This window comes from Aquila chrysaetos, unplaced genomic scaffold (genome assembly GCF_900496995.4).
Source record: "Aquila chrysaetos chrysaetos unplaced genomic scaffold, bAquChr1.4, whole genome shotgun sequence".
In the NCBI taxonomy this organism is placed as follows: Eukaryota; Metazoa; Chordata; class Aves; order Accipitriformes; family Accipitridae; genus Aquila; species Aquila chrysaetos.
The window spans coordinates 496,261-517,613 of record NW_024470381.1 but is presented as its reverse complement, the minus strand read 5'-3'; the positions used below and the strand labels follow the sequence as shown (position 1 = coordinate 517,613).

Genomic DNA, 21,353 nt, shown 5'->3' with positions numbered 1-21,353 from the left:
GGTTTGTCCGAAGAGACCCCCTGCGGCCGCGCCCTCCCGCCCGCTGTTGGGTTTCGTCCAGCCGGCGCAGATCCTGCACGCCCATTGGACAAACGCGGTGTCACTCAGGCAGAGAGGGTGGGTTTTCGTCCCGATCCCGCCCTATCTTAAAGGGCCAGCAGCATCACTTGGTGGCGGGACGGGGAGGGACAGGGAGCGCAAAGCCCCCCCCCCCCCCAGGCCCCCCCCCCAGCCTCATTACCCCCCCAAACCCTCAGACCCCCTCAAACTCCTCTCAGCCCCCCCAGGTACCCCTCCACCCCCCTCATGCCCCCCCCAGCCCCACAGACCCCCCCCAGGAACCCCTCAACTCCCCCCAATAGCCCCCCCACCCCCCCAGGGACCCCCCCAACCCCCCTCCAGGCCCCCCCAGCGACCCCCTTAACCCCCCCCAGAAATCCCCTTAAACCTCCCCAGCCCCCCCAAACCCCTCCAATGACCCCCCCAGCCCCCCCTCAGTCCCCCCTGAACCCTCAGCCCCCCCCCCCAGGGGTGCCCCCCCCCCAGGCCCCACACACACCACCGGGGGGGCTCCCCCCAGGCTCCTTCCTGCTCCTTTATTTGGGGGTGCTGGGGGGGTGCAGCGGGGGGTTTATTACATTTATACAGTCACAGCGCGGCGCTCGGGCCCGGGGGGGGTCCCCGGGGGGGCCATGTGCTTGGGGAGGGGAGGTTAATTTTTTGGGGGGGGGTGTATTTTCCCGGCTTTTGTTAAAATCTTTACAAATACAAACTCTGCCCCCCCCCTGCCCTTGAGTTTGGGGCGCCCCCCCCGTGGCTCTGTCACACACCCCCCAGTGTCAAATTTGGGGTACCCCAGGGTGTTGGGGACCCCCCCGGGTGATCGGGACCCCCCCCCCAGGGTGATGGGGACCCCCCCCCCGGCTCTATGGCTTGTGCACAGGAAAAGGGGGGGCCGAGGGAGGGGACACCAGGGAGAAGGGGGGGAATTTGGGGGGGGCTGTCCCCTCCCACCCAGCAGCTCCCTCTGGCACCGACCCCTCCCCAAATCCAGGTTTAGGGGGGGGGCATCCAGGATTTGGGGGTACCCAGGATGGGGGGGGCACCCAGGATTTGAGGGGGGAGGACCCAGGATCTGGGAGGGACACACCCCCAGGATGGGGGGGACACACCCCCAGGATTTGGGGTACCCAGGATTTCGGGGGGGGCACCCAGGATCTGGGGGGGCACCCAAGATTAGGGGTCACCCAGGATTTGGGGGGGGGCACCCCATCCCCATGGTGCCCCCCCACGCATAGCCCCCCCCAACCCATGGGGCACAAAGAAGGGGGGGGTGTCCCCCCAAAATCACCCCCCCCCGAGCCCCCTGGGTATGTCCTGTCCACAGCCGAACTGGGTGTCCCCCACCCCAATGGGTGGGGGGTCCCCAAAAATTCGGGGGGGTGTCACTTCCGTCTCCCCGAGGTGCTGGAGCGGCGGTCACCCTCCCGCCGGGGGAGGCCCTCGTCAGTGGAGGAGGTGGTGAGAAGAGCCTGGCTCCACCGCGCCACCTCGGCGTGCTCCTGGGCGCAGGCAGCCAGTGCCCTCAGCCACCCCCGCATGTCCTCCTGGGGGAGGGACACCCCAAAACCATCATCAGACCCCCCCCCCCCAAAATCTCCATGACCACCCCCAACCCCCGGTAGACCCCCACCTCATCCTTGGCTTGCAGGAGGAACTCGCTCCCATCGCTGGTCCTACAAGAGAAGAACCTACTCAACGCCACCCACCCGACAACGCCACCCAACCAACCCCAGGAATTTGGGGACCCCCCCCCACCCAACCCCAGGAATTTGGGGGACCTCCCCACTCAACCCCAGGAATTTGGGGGACCCCCCCCACCCCACGAGCACCCCAACATACTTGAGCTTGAAGACGTTCTTCTTCTTCTTGTAGTCGTTGGCCACCTCGCTGGTGGAGTGGTGGAGGTTGAGGAAGGGTTCACTGCTGTGGGTGCTGCCCGTCGCTTGACCCTTGGCGTCCTTGTAGAAGCCCAGGTCACCCTTGCTCAGGACGCAGTAGAGGTTCACCCAAGATCTGGTCAAGGTGGGGGACACGGTGGAGGGGTGGGGTGGTGGCATCAGCAGGTGACCCAACACTGCTGGTGGGTTTGGGTGGTGGGGATCACCCAAGCTCGGGGGCACCCGCTGCATGGATGGACCTCCAAACCCTGGTGAACCTTCACCATCGATGGACACCCCAAACTCTGGTGACCCCTCTCCATCAATGGACACCCCAAACCCTGCTGCATGATGCCAATTGAATGACCCTCCAAGTCATGGTGAACCCTCTCCATGATGGATCCCCAAAAGCTGGTGCAACCTCTGCCCTGATAGACCCCCCCCAAATCCTCATGTATGATGTCCCTTGATTGACCCTGGTGATCCCTCTCCATCGATGGACACCCCAAACCCTTGTGAACCTTCACCATCAATGGACACCGCAAACCCTGATGCACCCTCTCCATTGATGGACCCCCCCCAACCCCTGGTGCACCCCCTTCCCTCGCAGACCCCCACCCCACCTGCCCCCCCCCGTTGTGCCCCACTGACCTGTTGGACGCCTTCTTGTTGGGTCCATCAAGCTCGTGCTTGCGGAAGAGGAAGCCCTCGTGCTGCACCGTGTGGGTGGGGGGCGGTGGGGGCGGCAGGGCGCTGCCCTGTGCCGGGGCCGACCGCGACCTCCGCGTCTCCCCTGGACCCTGAGCAGGGTCTTTGGGTCGCGGGCGTCGGCGGGGTTTGGGGCGGTCGCGGGCGCGGGGTCGGTCGGGTCGCAGCATTCTCTCTGGCAATGCCTCCGGGCCGGTGGGCAGGCGGGCAGGGGACTCCCGCTCCCGGGGCTGGGGGGGGTGATGGGCATCGGGATGTGGCTCCCAGTGGCCCCCCAAGGTGGGGACGCCAAGGGGACATTGATGGGATGTGAAGGAGATGCCAAGGGGACACTGAGGGGACACCAAGGAGATGCCAGGAGGACACCAAGGAGACACCAACATGATGCCAAGGCGATATCAAGGGGACACCAAGGGTATTCTTAAGAGGACACCAAGGGGATGTTGAAGGGATGCCAAGGGGACACCAATGTGATGCCAAGGGGACACCAAGTTGAAGGCAAGGAGATGCTGAGGGGATGCCAAGGGGACTCCAAGGGGATGCCGAGGGGACGCCGAGGTGATGCCAAGGAAAAACCAAGGGGACTTCAAGGTGATGCCAAGTAGATGTCAAGGAGACACCAAGGGGATGCCAAGCAGACACCAAGGGGACACCAAGGAGATGCCAAGGGGACACCAAGGAGATGCCAAGGGGAAACCAAGGGGACACCAATATGATGCCAAGGGGATGCCAAGGAAAAACCAAGGAGACTTCAAGGGGATGCCAAGTAGATACCAAGGGGACTCCAAGGGGAAACCAAGGGGATGCCAAGGGGACTCACTGGAGCTGGCAAGGGGCCACCCGCCTCCTTCTCCTGCAGCTGCTCCACGATGTCAGCCAGCGTGGCTTTTCTGTTGGCAGAGATTTGGGGAGGGTCACGTCAGTCCTGGCCACCTGATGGTGACACCAGTGTCCCCATCCCCGTGCTCACCCGCTGCCCTTGCCGTCGTGCCGCGGCAGCTCTGGCTCACTAGATTCCTGCTGTTCCAACCGGCGCTCTCGCTGCTCCTGGCGCCGTTCCAGCAGCCCCGTCCTGGCCTCCCTGGGCTCTTCAGTTTTGGGGGGCACCAGGGTCTCACCGGCAGTGGTAGGGGGGATTGGCTCCCCCACGGGATCCCCATCCCTGGGAGGTCCCTGGACACTGTCAAGTTTGGGCTGTAGGCGCTCAGGACGGAGCTCGTGGCGCACGTAGGCAACGCGGGGCTCTAGCCAGCAGCTTTCGGGGTGCTCGGACCCCCCCAGCGATGGCATTGACCCTCCCGGGGGTTCCCCCAAAAATTTGCGGCTCAGGAGCGGCGTCGGCGGCTGCTTGTTCTGCTCCACTTTCAGCTTCTCGATCTGCGGGGATGGGGTGCAGTGCAGTGGAGATGGAGATGGAGGAGATGGTGGAGATGGTGGAGATGATGGGGATGGGGATGGAATGGAGATGGGATAGGGATGGAGATGGGGATGGGATGGGGACAGGGATGGGGATGGGGACAGGGATAGGGATGGGAACAGGGATGGAGATGAAGATGGGGATGGGAACAGGGATAGAGATGAAGATGGAGATGGGTACAGGAATGGGGATGCTGAGCCGGCAGCTGCAGCGGCCCCCAGGGTGGGGGGACAGGATGGGGGGTGACATCAGCCCCCCCAAGGTGCCCATACCATGGTGAGCCGTCTCAGGGAACTGAACCTCTCCTCCCAAGTGGCGGCCGCCTTCCGGAAAGCCTCGTGCCGCCGGATCAGCTGCTCCACCTCGTCCACGCTGCTGCCCAGCTCTTGGCTCTTCAGCAAAGGCTCCTGGGCCGTCAGCCAAGCGTCGGCCACCACCGCCTCCTGGGCGAACTGGTGCACCTCCAGCACTGCCAGACAGATGGACGGGCGGACGGAAGGACGCGCTCATGGCAGCACCCCCCCCAAAGAGCATCCCATCCCCGCGGTGGTGGAGGACCTGACCCCCTCCCCAAATTACCACCACCACCTCCACCACCACCCCCAGGTAGGACTCACTCTGCTGCAGCCATTCCCAGTGCTTCTCCCACTTCTCCATCATCTCCTTCTTCTTCGCAAGCAGCTTCTCCACGTGGGCTTTGATCTGCAGGGATGGAGGAGATGGGTTGGGACCCCCCCCAACAGTTGCAGCCCCCCCCTCAGATTGTCCATCCCCCCCACCCCGGGCACCTCATCAGCCGCCGGGCTCTTGCTGAGGATGAGGTTCTTGCCGAGCTCCAGGCAAGCGGTGATGCTCTTGCTGCGAGCTTCGATCTCGCTCTTGAGCCCTTGGTGGTCGTTCATCAGCAGCTCCACCGAGGAGACGTCCCTGTGAGAGGGGATGGGGGCTGGGAGGGCAGGAGGGGATGGGGATGGGCCACCCCCCCAGGATGGGACAGGAGATGGGTCCTTGGCTTCATGGATGGGAGAGGACATAGGTCCTTCGATGGAACAGGACGTCTTTGGTTTCATGGATAGGACAGGACATGAGCCTTTGGGATGGGTCCTCCAGGTGGGACAGGACGTGGGTCCTTGGCATCATGGATGGGCCAGGACACGTGTCTTTGGGATGGAACAGGACACAGGTCTTTGGTGCCATGGATGGGACACGACATGGGTCCCTGGGTTCAGATAGGACGTGGGTCCTCCAGATGGAACAAGACACAGTTCCTTGGCTTCATGGATGGGACAGGACATGGGTCCTTGGTGCCATGGATGGGACAAGACAAGGGTCCTCTGGATGGGACAGGACACGGGTCCTTGGCACCATGGATAGGCCAGAACGTGGTTCTTGGGGGCCAGCGCAGGACACAGGACCTCGGCGCAGCCCACAGCTCCCGCTACCTGGGCTTCTCTCTGGTGCCGATCTGGCAGAGGACACCATCCATCCAGGTGAGAAGGTCTCTCACGGTGCCAACAAAGCGGATCTTATCAGCGACGCTGGCGACATGGAGCCGGCATTCCTCGCACGCCACCAAGAGCTCCTTCCATGCCCGTAGCACCTCCTGCTCCCTCCCGGCAATGGCCTCGGCATTGTCCCCGGCATAGAGGGTCCTCAACTGTGCCGCACCCTCTTGTAGCTGCCGGACTTGGGTCACCAACACCTCCACATCGTGCTCGAAGGCACCCAATGCCCGTTGCAAGGCTCCGGCCGACGTCCTGCCCTCACGGGCTGCCAGTTCAGGCAGGCGTTGCCTTTTCTCCTCGATTTGCCCCAAAACCTCTTTGCAATCATTGAAGAACTTGTGCAATTCGTGGGAAGCTGCCAACATCTGCGCCCGGGTCTCCATCAGCTCCAGAAGATCTGCCCAAGCTTCGTTGACCCCGTCCTTCCATTCGGCAATGGTGGCAGCGTCGGTGTGCCCGTAGTCAATCAGTTCATCCACCATTTGGTTGACGGCGGTGATCCTCTCCTGCCCGACGCTACCCGTCTCGCTGGCGAACTCCAGGAATTTCTCCTGGAGTAGCTGAGATGGGCAGGGATGGGCAGGGGTGAGGAGTGGGCAGCACCAGGCAGGGATGGGGGCAGGACCCCCAGCATGGTGCACTGGTTGTGTCCAGGACCAGGATGGTGCCAGGACCCCTGGCATGGGGCAGGAACCACAACAAGACCCCTCACCCAGGGGAGGGACTTCACCAGGACCCTCGGCACAGGATGGGGACAACTCCAGGACCCTTGGCATGGGGCACAGACAATGCCAAGACCCTCCTTGGCACATCCCCCAACTCACTGTGACGTGCTCGAAGTCCTGTCCCAGCTCCGGTGAGCCGGCCACCACCTCCTTCTCGGCGATCCAATGCTCCAGCTCGTCCACCTCACGGTTGAGCTGGTAGAGCCAATATTGCTGCTCCAACTTGGCCTTGCGTTCCTCCACCAGGTCCTTCAGAGACACGTACAGCCGGTCAACCTGCGACTGCCGCCTGCTGACCTGTTCACTGGGCAAGGGACACAGCGCCCGGTGAACGCCAAAGACCCCGGCATTTTGGGGGGGGGGGGGGGGGGGCTCGCACCCACCTTTGAGGGTGGCCCAACTCTAGAAGAGCACGGCATTGGCGAGAGAGTTGGGCGATGGTCTCCTCGTAGTTCTCCACTGTTTGCTCCATCAGGAGGTGCTTCTTGAGGAGTTGTAGGGTGCTCTGCTCATCCTTGGGTGGGGGGGGACATGTTGGGGAGGTGAGATGCTGGGGGGGTGTCTTAAATTTCTTCCTCCCACAAGCCACCCCCATCAGCACCTTCCCCTTCTCCTCGCTCATCAACAGCAGCTCTTGCTCGCCCAACCACGACTCCACCTCGGCCACATCAAAGTAGTATTGCTCCAGTTGGTAGGTGGCATCCAAGGTTTGCTGCCTGTGCTCTGCCTGCTCCTGCAGTTCCCCCCACATCGTCCCCAAACGCTCCAGAAGACGTCGGACCCCTTCGGCTTCGGGGCTTTTGATGGAGGCAACGGCTCCGGCGCGTTCCAGCACCTCGTCCACGCGAGGTCGGTGGACCTGGATCTCCTGGCGGAGGTTCTGGTGGGGGTGTGGGTGGAGAGGGGGTGGGTGTTGGGGAGGTCATCGGTGTGTCCCCCCACCCTCCGTGATGCGGGGGCTGACCTGGTTCTTCTTGATGAACTGCTGGACCGTCTGCAGGTTGGTGCCGTGGTCCTTCAGTGTGGCCAAGGGCAGGCGGTCCTGCACCCACAGCTGGCAGCGGTGGTGGTGGGATGGACCTCAGCGTCACCCCTGATCCTGATCCTGTCCCCATACCCATCCCATCCCATCCCATCCCAGGGGCTCCTCACCCATCCCACCCCACCCCATCCCATCCCCATTCCAGTTTCTCCCCTGGATTTGAAGTCCCTCTTGCATGAGCACCCATCCCACGTCTCCTTACTTTTGGGGTCCCCATTGCACCAGCACCCATCCCACCCCACCCCACCCCATCCCTTCCCATCCCATCCCATCCCATCCCACCCCCCCATCCCCATGTACTCACCACCTCATCCTCCAGCTCATGGCTGACCTGATGAACCTCCTTGGAAGCCAACAGGATTCTCCGACGTTCCTTGAGGGGCTCAATCAGGCGGACGATACGGGTCCCCACCGCGCTTTGCCGCTCCCCCACCGCCTGCCTGCCCGCTGCCTGTGCCGGCAGCGCCGCTGCCTGCACCTGCAGCTCCCCCACCTCCTTGTACCACTCCTCCACCTGCGACTCCATCGTCTGGGGGGGACATGGACACACCCCAGGATGGGACACTGGGGACTGGGATGGGAGAGGACACCCCCCCACCTCGCCAGGACCCCCAGCACCGGAGCAGGGTGGTGGTGTCGTGCCAGCTGTGCCAGCTGTGCCGGGGAACCTCGGCTGTGAGTCAGTACCGGGATGAGCTGGTAGTGCTGAGCTCCCATTGCAACTGGGGCTGCGCACTGGGGTGCCCCCAACACCCAACGTCCCCCCCCCAACACCCAACATCCCCCCCAAACACCTGACGTCCCCCCAACACCCAATATCCCCCCAAGACCTGGTGCCCCCCCATAACCCAGTGTCCCCCCAACACCCGGTGTCCCCCCAACTCCCAGTGTCCCCCTATAACCTGGTGTCCCCCCAAGACCTGGTGTTCCCCATAACCTGGTTTGCCCCATAACCTGGTGCCCCCCAACACCTGATGTCCCCTCAACACCTGATGTCCCCCCCAAACCCACCTGCAACCTCTTGAGCTGCCTGCTGACGCTAAGAAGGTCGGCTCCTGCCCCCACCGTCTCCAGCTGCTCCTCCAGCCTCCCCAGCCGCGCCTCCATGTCAGCGTAACTCCGCGCCAAGCGCTCGGCGGCTGCGGCTTCTGCCAACCGCCGGCTCCTGGCTTGGCTGGTGGTTTCCAACTCTACCCAACATTGCCGTAACTCTTCCAGTTGACGCCGAACGGCGTCGGCTAATTTGGGTTTGGTGAGGAGAAGTTCTTCACCTTCCTGGGGTGGGGTAGGGGGGGTCAAGGGGGGGTGTCAAGGGGGGGGTGTCGTTCCCCGCCCACCCTGGGATTTGGGGTGTTGACCGTTGGCCATGGGGGTGGTGGATCTTCAGACTTCATGAAGGGCGCCCCCTGGTGGGGGAGGGAGGGGGTGCAGGGCTTTGGGTGGCACCCGGGGGGGGGTGTAGCAAAAGGGGGGTGCAGCGGGGGGGGTTGTAGCGAAAGGGGGTGCAGAGAAAAGAGGGGTGCAGCTGGGGGGTTGTAGGGAAAGGGGGTGCAGCAAAAGGGGGGTACAGGGAAAGGGGAGGTGCAGAGAAAGGGGGGTGATGCAGCAAAATGGGGTGCAGCAAAATGGGGGTGCAGGGAAAGGGGGGTGTAGCAAAAGGGGGGGTTCAGTGGGGGTTGCAGCAAAAGGGGGTTGCAGCAAAAGGGGGGTGATGCAGGGAAAGGGGGTGCAGAAAAAAGGGGTGCAGCAAAAGGGGGATGGAGCTGGGGGGAGCAAAAAGGGGTGCAGCAAAAAGGGGGTGTAGCTGGGGGGAGTGTAGCGAAGGGGGGGGTGCAGCCAGAGAGGGGTGCAGGGAAATGGGGGGTGCAGCTGGGGGGGGTGCAGTGGGGAAGGATGCGGGGGGGGGGATGCAGCAAAAGTGAGGTGCAGCAAAAGGCAGGTGCAGCCAGGGAAGATGCAGCTGGGGGGGGATGCAACGGGGGGGGTGCAACGAAATGGGGGTGCAGGCGGGGAAGGATGCAACGGGGGGGGGGGGGAGATGCAGCAAGCAGGGATGCGGCAGGGGGGGATGCAACCAGCCGGGGAAGGATGCAACGAAGGGGGGGGGAGCTGCAGCAAGGGGGGGGCCCCCGCAACCACCACGCCACCCCCAAACGCCTCACCCCTCAAGCCCCCCTCACCCGGTGAGGAAGCAGTTAAAGCTCATCCCTCCCCCCCTCCACACTACGACCCCCCCCTTTTTTTTTTCTTCTCCCCCCCCCTTCTACCTTCTCGATCTTCTCCAGCCACTCTTTATTCTGCGCCAGCTCGGCCATGAACGCTTGGTGCTTCAGCCATGGTTTGGGGGGGGCGAGGGGGGGGGGTCCCGGGAGGGGTCCCCTGCCATCAGCACCTTCTCCCGGATCCAGCCATCCAGCTAAAGGGAAAAGGAGGGCGGGGGGGGGGAATGAGGTTGTAAAACACCCCCCCCCCCCAAAAAAAAAGGGATCCCCGCAACCCTTGGAAGGGTGATGGGCCCACGCTGGGGCCTGCGGTCCCTCTACGGCAACGAGGAAGAGGAGGATGAGGATGATGGTGGCATTGGCGTGATGTCGCAGAGCCTTTGCAGCAGATGCCGGGTGGAGCGCAGAGGCCGGATCCGGCCTCCCCGGTTATCTGCGCCAAAAAGGCAACCGGGGATCTGGCCAACCTCCCCCATGTGCTGTAACCGCACCGTGCTGGTGATGGACCACTGCGGCTCCCACCGCGGCCGGCGGTGAAGCCCCCTGAGATGCTGAGGAGCATCTATGGGGATGTACAGGACCCACTGGTCCAGGTTTTGGGGGGGGGACTTGGGGACCCTTGGGGACCACCCCCCCCCAAAAGCCGTGACCCAGACCATGCTGGCATCAGCGGCAGCACCCATCCCGGGGGTTCACAACCCCCAGCCCAGCACCCAGTTGGGACTCTCTGCACCCAAACTTGGAGCCAGCCCCCCCTCGCCCTTCCTGAATAATTTGGGGGGGGGGGTTGGGGGGGGTGTCAGGGGTCCGGGTCCTACCTCATGGCAGTCCTGGAGGAACCACTGCAGCTCAAGGTGGTCCTCGAGCCGCTGCATCCACTCCTGAGCCAGCTGGTAGTTGCGTTGGCTCCTGTGGGTTGGGGGGGGGACCCGGCTCAGCGCTGCCCAGCCGGTGACACCCCACCCCCCCCAGCACCCCAATTAAGCACCTAATTAACCCACCCCAGCCCCTTGCAAAGCGAATTAATCCAAAGGGGAAACTGAGGCATGGGGTTGCACGTTCCCCATCAGCCATGGTGAGGATGCACCAGCAGATCCAGCTCCATCATTGTCCCTGGGGGTGGGGAGGGTCCCGGGTGGGGTCAAGGTGTTGCCATCCCGGCACCTACTTGGCATGAAGACTCTGCATCACCTCAGCCACGCGGTCACTGTAGAGGTTGCCTTGATGTTGGAGGCTCTCACCAGCTTGTAGAGCCAGTTGGATTTTCTGCAGGTTGAGGTCCATGGTGGTGGTGAAGTCCTTGTGCTTCTTGATGGCGTTGCTCACCCCTTCCACCGTGTCGGGGAGCTCGGCGTGGACCAGGGTGGACTCCTGGAGAAGGGATGGAGGAGATGCTGGTGGTGGGCTCTCCATCCCTGGTCACCTCTTCTCCTTGCGCCATCCTCCCCAACTCAACCGTAAGGTCACTGAGAACTTCTCCCACCCATCTCTACCTGGTTGTAGAGGCTGGTCTCGCATTGCTGGACATCCCGGAGGAAGAGGTGGAAGACGTGAGATTGCACCAGCACCTCTCGTCGCGTCTCCCAGCTCTGCAACAGCTTGCCCCAGCCCGCGTCCAGCTTCTGCAACCACTGCTGCAACGAGAGGTAGGGGACCTCCGTCTCCTCCAAGGCCAACAGGTCGCTGGCCGCTTGGATCTTGGCATAGTCCTCCTCGTAGCCATTGATCTCCTCTTTGAGGGCCACGTGTTGGTTCAACAACCTCTCCGCTTTGGCCAAGCTATCCGGCACCTCCTCGGAGGCTACAGCAGCTTGAGTCTTCACCAACCAACTGAGGAAGTTGTCCAAGTCTTGGATGAACTGTTGCAAGCGACCGGCAATGATCAAAGAGTCCTTACAACCTTGCAGCGCCCGCTTCAGGGCCTCCCACTCCTCGCTGATCTGCTCCAAGGGCAGCAGGATCTCCAGGGCTCGCCCGGGGTGGGAGGCAGCCAAGGCTTCGCCTTCCCGTTGAAGCTCCACCAACCGAGGTTCCAAGACCACCAGAGCTGCCTCCATGGTGGAGAGGCGGCGTTGCAAGGTCAACACGCCGCCCAGGTTGCCACCACCCGATTGTGTGGCTTCGATGGCTTTTCTCTTCTCCCGCACCTGCGCCTTCATCTCGCCGCACTCCAGCAGGTAGTTCTGGATCTTCAGGACGGAGCTGAGTTGGCTCTTCTTGTGCTCCACCAGCTCCACCACCCGATTCCACCTGGGGACAGAGGTGGGACAAGACCAGGATGGAGCCCTGCACTGGCACTGCCACCAGGATGGCATCCACCTTGGGCATCACCAATGCTTGGGATGGGCTCGGGCCATTGTACTGGAGAGCTGGACCCCGTGGGGACGTCTCACCAGGCTGGGAGAACCCCAAGGTTGGGGTCTGTGAGCAGCCCCACAGCTCGTTCCCCTCACCAAGGTGCCCCCAAGCAGGATGAGGTCCAGCCTGAGCATTGTGGACCCCCAGGATGGGCTTGGCCCAGGGCACTGAAGAGCTGGACCCCATGGGGACGTCCCACCAGGCTGGGAGAACCCCAAGGTTGGGGTCTGCCAGCAGCCCCACAGCTCATTCCCCCCACAGGAGCCCCCAAGCAGTATGGGGTCCACCTTGGGCATGACGGACCCCCAGGATGGACTTGGCCCCACAGCTCGGCCCCCCTCCCCACACCCGTACCTGCTGTTGAGGTGGTCCTGGCAGGAGCGGACCTCCTCCGAGCTGGGGTGACCCCCGTCCACCAACTGCTGCACCACCTGGTTGACATCCAAGATCCGTCCCATGACGCTGTTCATCTCCTGGTCCAGGCTCTCAAACCTGGGGAGGAAAGGTGAGCGGTGGGTTCTCCGATGGGGCAAGGGACCCAGGCGTCCGGTCCCGTTCCCAACCCCCCCAACATACCTATGCTGGACCACCTCAACCTCATCCAACTCCTCCGGCACCTCCATCCTCTCCAACCACTGCTCCTTCTCGTCCACCCAGACCTCGCAGGCGTGCACCTCGCTGAACATACGGTAGATGGCCAAAGCGTCCTGCAACCACTGCTGCCGCAGCACGGCCACCTCAGCCACCTCCCCGTAGAGCTGCTCCACTTCCACCACCCGGATCTGCACGTCAACCCCTTGACGGTGCTCAGGTGCCAGAAGAGCCAACTGCTTCCAGAGGGCCAACACGGCCTCCCGGTGCTTCTCCACCTCTTCCACCACTGCCCGGTGCTTCCGCAGAAGAGCTTGGGCGGAATAGTCATCATGGCCAAAGTCATCGCTGGAGACGATGCGGTAGGTGTCCTGCAACCAGGCCACCAAGTCATCCGTCTCGGCGCTGAACTGGAAGAAGTTGAGGGCCTCCTGCAACCGTTGTTGGTGCAACCCCATCACCTCCTCCAGCTTCTTCCAGCGGAGGCGAACCTCCCGCATCTTCTCCTGGATCCCACCGGGGCTGAAGCGTTTCTTGGCCAAGATCTGCTCGCCCCTCTTCATGGTCTGGTGCAACAGAGCCCGTCGGCTACCCAGCTCGCCCAACATGCTCTTGTGCTTGTTGGTCAATGTCAAGACGCTGCTCAGGTCCCGGCCACACGTCTTGGTGGCCAGGATCTGCTCCTTCTCGTGGATCCACGCCTCGGCCTCCTCCATCTCCTGGAAGAAGGCCCAAAGCTGGCGGGAGTCCTCCAGCTCCTTGCATCTCTTGCCCGCCAGCTCCCCCAGCTCCTCCAGACATGTCTGGATGTGGTTGACCCGGTTGCAGATGATCTGGGGGTCACAGGGTTGGTAGCCTGGACCAAGAGAACCAGATCTTAGTGGAGATGGTCTACAGCACCCCGAAGACCTTGGTTGACCCCCCCCAAGGCCAAGCATCTCCCGGTCCTCATGGTGCCTGTCCCGGTGCCCCATGTTACCCTCCAGCTCTGAGAACTTGAGCGCAGCGGCGTTGAGCGCCTGCACCCGCTCAGTCTGGGCGGAGATGTCAGCCTCCAGCAGCCCGTGCTTCTGCAGCAGGTCCTCAACCTCCAGAAGATGCTTCCCCAAATCCTTGGAGACCAGCAGCACCTGGGGAAAGGGAATGAGACCGCGAGGTCCAGAGCTTCCCACCGCATCCTCCATGGGGACGCCCGGTACCCGCCGCGTCCCCGGCTCTACCTGCATCTCCTCCATCCAGTCAATCATATAGACCATCTCCTGGAAGATCTTCTGCAGGGCCAGGTTCTGCTCGAGGCGGGCACGGCGGGCACGGACCAGCTCAGTCAACAGCCCCCACTGCCGAAGGATGTTGTCCTTCTGGGCACTGATGCGTTTGGTGTCGTAGTAGCCCTCTGACTCCATCTCCAGGGCCAGCTCCACCACTACCTGGATGCGCTCTTGGTAGGAGGAGATGTCGGCCTCAATGGCCTCATGCTTCTTCATGGCGGCCTCCACCGCCGGCAGGTCATAGCCAAAGTTGTCCTGGGGTGGGGGGAGATGCCATCAGGCGGGGTGGACCACTCCTTGGTCAACGAGGGAGCTCAATGAGGCTAGCCAGGAGATCCCACCACCCGAGTGTTGGGTTCCTCACCCCCCAACCCCAGCCAGGGAGAGGACCCAGGCATCCTGCCCCAGGGTGAGGGTCCCCACTGAGCCCCCCCACCCCATCCCACCTGTGAGACCAAGCGTTGGTTCTCGTTCAACCACGTCTCCCTCATGACGGCCTTGTGGTCGAAATGTTGGGCCAGCAGCTCCAGCTTCTCCTGCCGGATCAGCTCGTTACGCAGTGACACCTCCCGCTCATGCTCTGCCTTCTCCAGGCAGGTCCAATCCTGCAGGGTGGGACACCGGGCTCGACAAGGGGGTCCCCAGCCCTTCTCGGGGTCCCCCAGGATGGAGAGGTCACCCCCATCCCACCAGCACCTTATTGATGTCGGAGATGCTCTTGCCCTCACTGGGGACATAGAGCTTGTGGTTGTTGGCCCGTAGCTTGCTCTGGATGGTGAAGAGCAGGACCTCCAGGTTCCCCTTCTCCTGGAACCTGTGGGGTGGCAGGACCAGGTCAGGATACGGCCATGGTCCCGTCCCCCCCGTGGTTGTCCCCCCCCAATCCCAGGAGGTGCTCACTTGATGGGCTTCTCCAGGATGCAGAAGGAGGTGAAGGCTTGGAGCTGCTGCTGCACCCCAGTCAAGGAGTTGGCAAACTTCTGGTTGCTGATGATGGTGATGGTGTGCTGGATCCAGGCGAGCAGCTCGGCTGCCAGCACCTCGTACCGCTCAATGATGGCCTCGATCTCCATGGCCTGATCCAGAACCTGGTGGGAGAGGGGTGGGTCACCTGTATGGCTCAGGGGTGCAGCCCACAGAACCCCTTTGAGCAACCGTGGGTGGCTTGGGGTGCAACCTGCTTGGCCCAGCCCCTCCAGGGACCAGCATGGCCCTGTCCTTGCTGGTGCCCAGTGGAGCGAGGGATGGGACATCCCATGGAGCAAAGGATGGGGCACCCCATGAACCAAAGGATGGGACATCCCACGGAGCCACAGGGCGTGGGCCAAAACCCACCTTCCCGATGCGCTTCCCCTCCACAGCCAGCGCCTTCATCTTGGAGAAGTAGTGGTAGAAGGACACCACATAGGTGATGATGGACTTCTCGTCGGGGTCCTCCATGTTGACGTCTGGCGGGAGGTGAAGTGTTGGTCCCCAAGCCTGCTCAGCTCCCTGGAGTCCCCCCCAACCACCAGCCCTGGTCCAGCAAAGCCCATCCACCAACCCCAAGCTGTTCCCCTCAACCTTGAGCCGCCCCCAAAATCCTCTGAGGTGGAAAATGAAGGTGGGAGCAATTAGCCAGATGGGTGGAGACACCCCACCCCATGTGGATGGATGGACGGACAGACCCCCCCCGGTCCTGTCCCATCCCTACCCTCGGGGTCCAGCAGCTTGCTGAGCCCCAACTGCTGCTCGGCCGTGTTGAAGGCTTGTTGAAGGTTGTAGGTCGCATTGGACTTGGTCAGCTTGTGGAAGTCGATGAGGTCCGGCCTGCAAGAGGGACACAGTCACTTTGAGCCCCCCACCCCGTGGAGGGAACCCAGGCGTCCAGGTTGGCACCCCCCCCCCTCCCCCACGGCAGACCTGTGCTTGTGGATGAGCGCATTGAAGGCCAACCCATCCCTCCAACTGGTGGTGAAGTTCTGGATGTTCACCTCGGGGTAGCTGTGGGGAAAGGGTGGGGGTCACACAGTGCTGGATCCATCCCCCGTCCATGGGGGGGGGGGGCAGGGAAGGTCCATCCCAGCACCAGGACGGCGCAAGGAGGGGGTCACCGCTCACCCCACCGTCTTCATCTGGCACCAGAGCAGCAGAGCATCCTTGGCCGAGCGCGTCTCCCGGTTGTCTTCAGTCTTGATTTTGATCACCTGGATCTGGGGAAAGCCAAGGGGCACTGACACATGGCGAGGTCCTGGGGTGGGGACACCATCCCCGGGGTGGGGACAGCCCCATCCTGCTACCTGGAAGCGGAGGATGATGGTCCAGATGAGGCCGAGGGTGAGGCGGTGGTTGCCGTCCACGATGTCATGGGAGCCCACGTTCTCCAGGTGCACCTGTTGCTCCTTGAGGAACTGCAACGCCTTGTCCACGTTCTCCAAGGAGTGGATCCGCATCCGGCCCCGTGTCGGTTTGGGCTGCCGGAGACACCGGCACCCGTCACCCCCACCTCACCCCTACCTTGGAGAAGGTCCTCCCACCCAGTTCATCACAACCTCGAGGTGGGTGGAACCTGCAGCACCCTACACATGGAGCGGGGGGTGGTGATGGGGAGGTCCCAGCTCAACCCAACCCTGTTGATGGATGGGACCTGGGTGGTGGTGGTGGTGGTGGTGATGGGGAGGTCCTGGCTCTCACCAGCTGCTTCCCAGAGAGCACCTCCAGCAGCTGGGTGAGGACGTAGCCATCACGGAGATCGGCGTAGAGATCCCTGATACAGCAGGAGACACGGGCGAGGTGGGAATTCACCCACTTGGTAAAAGTCTTCTTCTGCACCGCATCCCTCTCATCTACCCGGGGAAGAAACAGGTTCAACCGTGGTGGCGGGGGGGGTTGGACCAGGCACCTGGGGCTTTGCCGGGATGGTGAGGATGGATTTACCGGCCAAGGCTTTGATGCGGGAACACTCGAAGAGCTTGGTGGTGGCCATGGTGTCGTCCCAAACCCGTGGATCGGGGCTCTCCCAGGGGCCGTTGTTGTTTTGTTGCTCCATGTTGTCCAGCTTGGCCGCCATGGCCGCCATCGGGCTGGGGGGGTGGGGTGGGGTGGGTTTGGGGAGGGGGGCACACACACACACGCACACCCATGCATGTGGGTGTGTGCACATGTGTGGGTGAGGGGGTCAGTGATGGGGGGGGGAATGACACCTTCTCCTGGAGGGTCCCTGGAAGTCTCCAGGGTGTTGTCTGAAGGCCAGGGGTGGCCCAGAGCCAACCCCCTGCCTCCCCCCTGCCCTGAGCACCCCCACAGACACCTGAGCACCCCCTGTGACCCCCCAGGATCCTCTGCAGCCCCCCCCTTCCCAGGACCACCCCCCCCCCCCCCCCCCCAGAAGGAGCAGGATCGGGCCCCTCCCGGTGGTCACCTTGAAGGACCCCACCAGTGACCAGAGACCCGCCCTGGGGGGGGGTGGGAGGGATGTCCCCCCCCAGGGTGCTGTGTGTCCCCCCCAGGGTGCTGTGTCCTCCCCCTTCCCGCCCTTTCCCGGTTATACCGGAGGGTCACGGACGCACCAGAGCCGCCTCCTCCCGGTGCACCGGGACCGGGGCGGGGGGGGGATGATGGATGGATGGATGGATGGATGGATGGATGGATGCTTGCCGGGGGGGGGGAAGGACACAGGGACCCGACTCACCGTGCAGGGCGGGGGGGGGGGGGGGGCAGCCGGTGCTGCCGGTACCGCCCGGGCCCGGCTCCCCCCGCGCACCGGAACGCGCCGCCGCCCCGGCAGCCAATGGCGGGACCGCGCTCCCCCGTCCCATCCCCCCCCGCTTCCCCCCCCCCCCCCCCGCCGTGCACGACCCCGCCGCTGCACCGGGAATATCCATCCATCCCCCCCCCCCCCCCGCAAGAATAACTGGGCACCGGCATCACCCCCCACCCCGGAAAAAACGGAGGGGGGGGATAGCGGCACCGGGAGGAGTGGGGGGGGGGGGGGCACGGATCGGGCCCGTATGGACCGGGCCCGTATAGACGGGGGGGGCACGGACCCCCCCCCCCCCCGTTCACTGGCCCGGCCCCCGGGGCACTGGGGGGGGGCGTAACCGGGGCCCCCGGGGCGGAGCCAAACCCCGGTAGCGGGTGGTGGCACCGAGCAGCTCTCGGTGTCCCTGTGTGTGTCCCCCTCCTCGGTGTGTGTGTGTGTGTGTGTGTCCCCGGGGTGTGTGTCCCCCCCCCGGTGATGGCCACCGGGAAGAACATCGTCATCTTCGGGGTCACCGGCAGGACCGGGCTGGCCACACTGGGCCAAGCCCTGGAGGAGGGTAAATGGGGGGGACGACATCGTGGGGGGACGACATTGGGGACACCCCCCCTGCTGCAGCCCCAAAAGGCTGCGGTGGGGAAGGGACCCCCGGGTTGGGGATGAGGAGGGTGGTGGGAGGGGGTTTTGGGGGGGTGTTGGGGTTGGGGGGGTCACTGGGGTTATGGGGGAGCATTGGGGTTATGGGGGGGCATTGGGGGGTGGATGGGGACCAGGGGTTTGGTGGCACCCAGGGGGGACGTGGGAACTGGGGGGGGGGTCCTGGGGGCTGAGTAGGAGCTGGGGGGTGCTGGGGGCATGGCTGGGCCATATAGAGCCTCTATGGGGCAGATAGAGCCCATCAGGGTCATATAGAGCCTCTATGGGGCAGACCCAGCCTGTCCAGGCTACATAGAGGCTATATGTGGGGCAGACCCAGCCTGTTGGGGCCATATAGAACCTATGTGGGGCCAACCCAGCCTGCCCAGGGTAGATAAAGTTTATCTGGGGCAGACGCGGTCTGTTTGGGGCCAATAGAGCCCCTATGGGGCAGGGAGAGCCCCTGTGGGGCACACATAGCCCCTTTGGGGCAGGCAGAGCCTGTATGGGCCATATAGAGCCTATATGGGGCAGGTGTGGAGATGGGCAGAGCCCCTATGAGCCATGTAGAGTCTATATGGGGCAGATAGAGCTTATGTGGGGCAGGCAGAGTCACTATGGGGCAGATGTGGGGCCAGCAGAGTCTATATGAGCCATATAGAGCCTATATGGATCAGGCAGAGCCCCTATGGGGCAGGCAGAAGGAACGCTGAGTCATCCCCTGCCCAAATTGCCAACTCATCGTCACATGACAGCCATGGGGCCCGATCCGGCCTCTGGGCCAAAGGTTTGGGGAACCCCCCCACCCCTGGGTGCTGTCCCCCCCCCAGGGTACACGGTGACGGTGCTGGTACGGGATTGGGCCCGGTTGCCGGCCCAGCATCAACTGGCACACGTGGTTTTGGGGGACGTGCAGGACCCCACGGCGGTGGCCGAGGCCATCAGGGGACAGGACGCCATCATCATCCTCCTGGGGACCAGGAATGACCTGAGTATGGTGACATCGGGGACCCCCACCCCAGGACCCCATAGATTTTGGGGGGACTCTGTTGTCCAGGGACCCCCAATGTTGCTGGGGTCCCTGCACCCCATGACCCCCTGGTTTTGGGGGGACCCCATTGCCCTGGGGCCTTGTGACCCCACAATCAGGCACCTGAACCCCCCATCACCCCCAAACTTGGGGGGCTGCCCCATATCCCCCCCCAAAATATGTTGGGCTGCCCCATATCCCCTCAATCACCCCCAAACTTGGGGGGCTGCCCCATATTGCCCCCCAAAACATGTTGGGCTGCCCCATATCCCCTCAATCAACTCCAAACTTGTGGGGCTGCCCCATATCCCCCCCAAAACACATTAGGCTACCCCATAACCCCCCATCACCCCCAAAACTTGGGGGGGGCTGCCCCATAACTCCTCCCCATCACCCCCAAACTTGGGGGCTGCCCCATAACCCCCCCATCACCCCCAAAACTTGGGGGGCTGTCCCATATCCCCCCCAAAACACATTAGGCTGCCCCATATCCCCCCAATCACCCCCAAAATTTTGGGGGGCTGCCCCCTAACCCCCCCTTGGCCCCCCCCCAGGCCCCACCATGGTGATGTCCAAAGGCACCAAGAACATCATGACGGCCACAAAGACCCACGGCGTCCACAAGGTGGTTGCCTGCCTCTCAGGTGGGTGTCCCCAATGTCATCGTTGTCCCCCCCCCAAAAAATATGGGGGTCCCCTACTCTGACCCCCCACTTTCCCCCCTCCCAGCTTTCCTGCTGTGGGACCTGCAGAAGGTGCCCCCCCGGCTGGTGCCGGTGACGGAGGACCACATCCGCATGCACCATATCCTCCAGGATTCGGGGCCTGACTGTGTCTACGTCATGTCCCTCACACATCGCCGGTACGGGGGGGGGGAGTGCACCCCAAAAATGGGGGGGCGGATTTTATCCCATTTTAACCTCCTATCCCATTTTATCCCAGTATCCCAGCTTATCCCTGTATCCCATTATATCCCCCATGTCCCATTTTCCCCCCATATCCCATTTCATTCCCATCTCTGACATTATCCCCATATCCCATTTTATCCCAGTATCCCATTCTATCCTCCATCCCATTTTATCCCTCATCCCATTTCATCCTTGTATCCCATTCTACCCCCTATCCCATTCTATCCCCATATCCCATTCTATCCTCCATCCCATTTTATCCCCTTATCCCACTTTATCCCTGTATCCCACATTATCCCCCATCCCATTTTACCCCCATATCCCGTTATATCCCCAAATCCCATCTTATCCCCATATCCCATTTATTCCCCTATTCCATTATCTCTCCATCCCATTTTATCCCAGTATCCCACTTTATCCCTCATATCCTACTTCATCCCGCTCTCCCCCATTATCCCAGTTTCCCCATTATCCCACTCTCTGCCGTTATCCCAGTCTCCCTGTTATCCCCCTATCCCCCATTATCCTGGTCTCCCTGTTATCCCAGTCTCACCCATTATTCCACTATCCCCACTATCCTGGTCTCCCCCATTATCCCACTAACCCCATTATCCCAATCTCCCCTGTTATCTCTGTCTCCCCCATTTTCCCACTATCCCCATTATCCCGCCCTCCCCCGTTATCCGTGTCTCCCGTTATCCGGCAGACGACCAGCCGCTGACGGGGGATTACACGGTGACGGTGGGCGCATCCGGAGGCTCCCGGGTTATTTCCACGCACGACCTCGGCCATTTCCTCCTGCGCTGCCTCCACACCTCCTGCTACGACGGGAAAAGCGTCTACGTCTCCCGGGATTATTCCAAGGATTAGGGGGATCCCTCGGGATCGATCGGGGTGGGCGGTGGCTCCCCAAAATCCCCCCTAACTCCCCCCCACGCATCCCCAGGGAGATTAAATCCAGTTTTGTCCCAGCCCGGATCCGGCCTTTTTCTGTTAGCTGAGCTGAATTAATTAGGGTGCTCCCCTAATTAATGGAGGGGGGGGGTCCGCCCCCCCCCCGGCATCGTTAGGCTTAATTGGGGGGAGGGGGGGCATCCTGCTGTGTTTTGGGGTGATGCTCCGGAGGGGGATCCTGGGATCTCGGTTGGTTTGGGAGCATTGCTGGGGGGGTCCTATGGGGCCGGGCTCGCCCTCCCCTCCGTGCTGCCGGGGCCGAGCCCCCCCACACTCATCGCACCCGCCGCCCACCCCTTCCCGCGGGAAC

At 62.9% G+C, this 21,353-nt stretch overlaps 2 protein-coding genes across 2 annotated transcripts; one reads left to right on the top strand and one right to left on the bottom strand.

Moving 5' to 3' along the window:
• Positions 1-752: 752 nt before the first annotated feature.
• Positions 753-17,534, bottom strand: LOC115337696 (spectrin beta chain, non-erythrocytic 4-like). Its single transcript, XM_041121705.1, is given in 36 exon segments — positions 753-1,607; positions 1,694-1,736; positions 1,903-2,076; positions 2,592-2,878; positions 3,445-3,538; positions 3,619-4,025; positions 4,338-4,534; positions 4,683-4,767; positions 4,854-4,992; positions 5,508-6,130; positions 6,395-6,599; positions 6,679-6,809; positions 6,897-7,175; positions 7,260-7,349; positions 7,642-7,866; positions 8,349-8,612; positions 9,605-9,685; positions 9,688-9,753; positions 10,378-10,468; positions 10,728-10,930; positions 11,053-11,809; positions 12,272-12,409; positions 12,494-13,364; positions 13,488-13,638; positions 13,729-14,031; positions 14,223-14,381; positions 14,473-14,590; positions 14,677-14,864; positions 15,112-15,224; positions 15,470-15,585; positions 15,679-15,759; positions 15,877-15,968; positions 16,056-16,229; positions 16,450-16,601; positions 16,693-16,838; positions 17,447-17,534. Coding segments are annotated over 35 exon segments (7,401 nt in total). The 5' UTR covers positions 16,835-16,838; positions 17,447-17,534; the 3' UTR covers positions 753-1,445.
• Positions 17,535-17,860: 326 nt separating this feature from the next.
• On the top strand, positions 17,861-21,065 carry LOC115337712 (flavin reductase (NADPH)-like). Its single transcript, XM_030006125.2, is given in 6 exon segments — positions 17,861-18,074; positions 18,982-19,143; positions 19,736-19,825; positions 19,911-20,026; positions 20,028-20,043; positions 20,796-21,065. Coding segments are annotated over 6 exon segments (630 nt in total). The 5' UTR covers positions 17,861-17,992; the 3' UTR covers positions 20,960-21,065.
• The last annotated feature ends 288 nt before the right edge of the window (positions 21,066-21,353 follow it).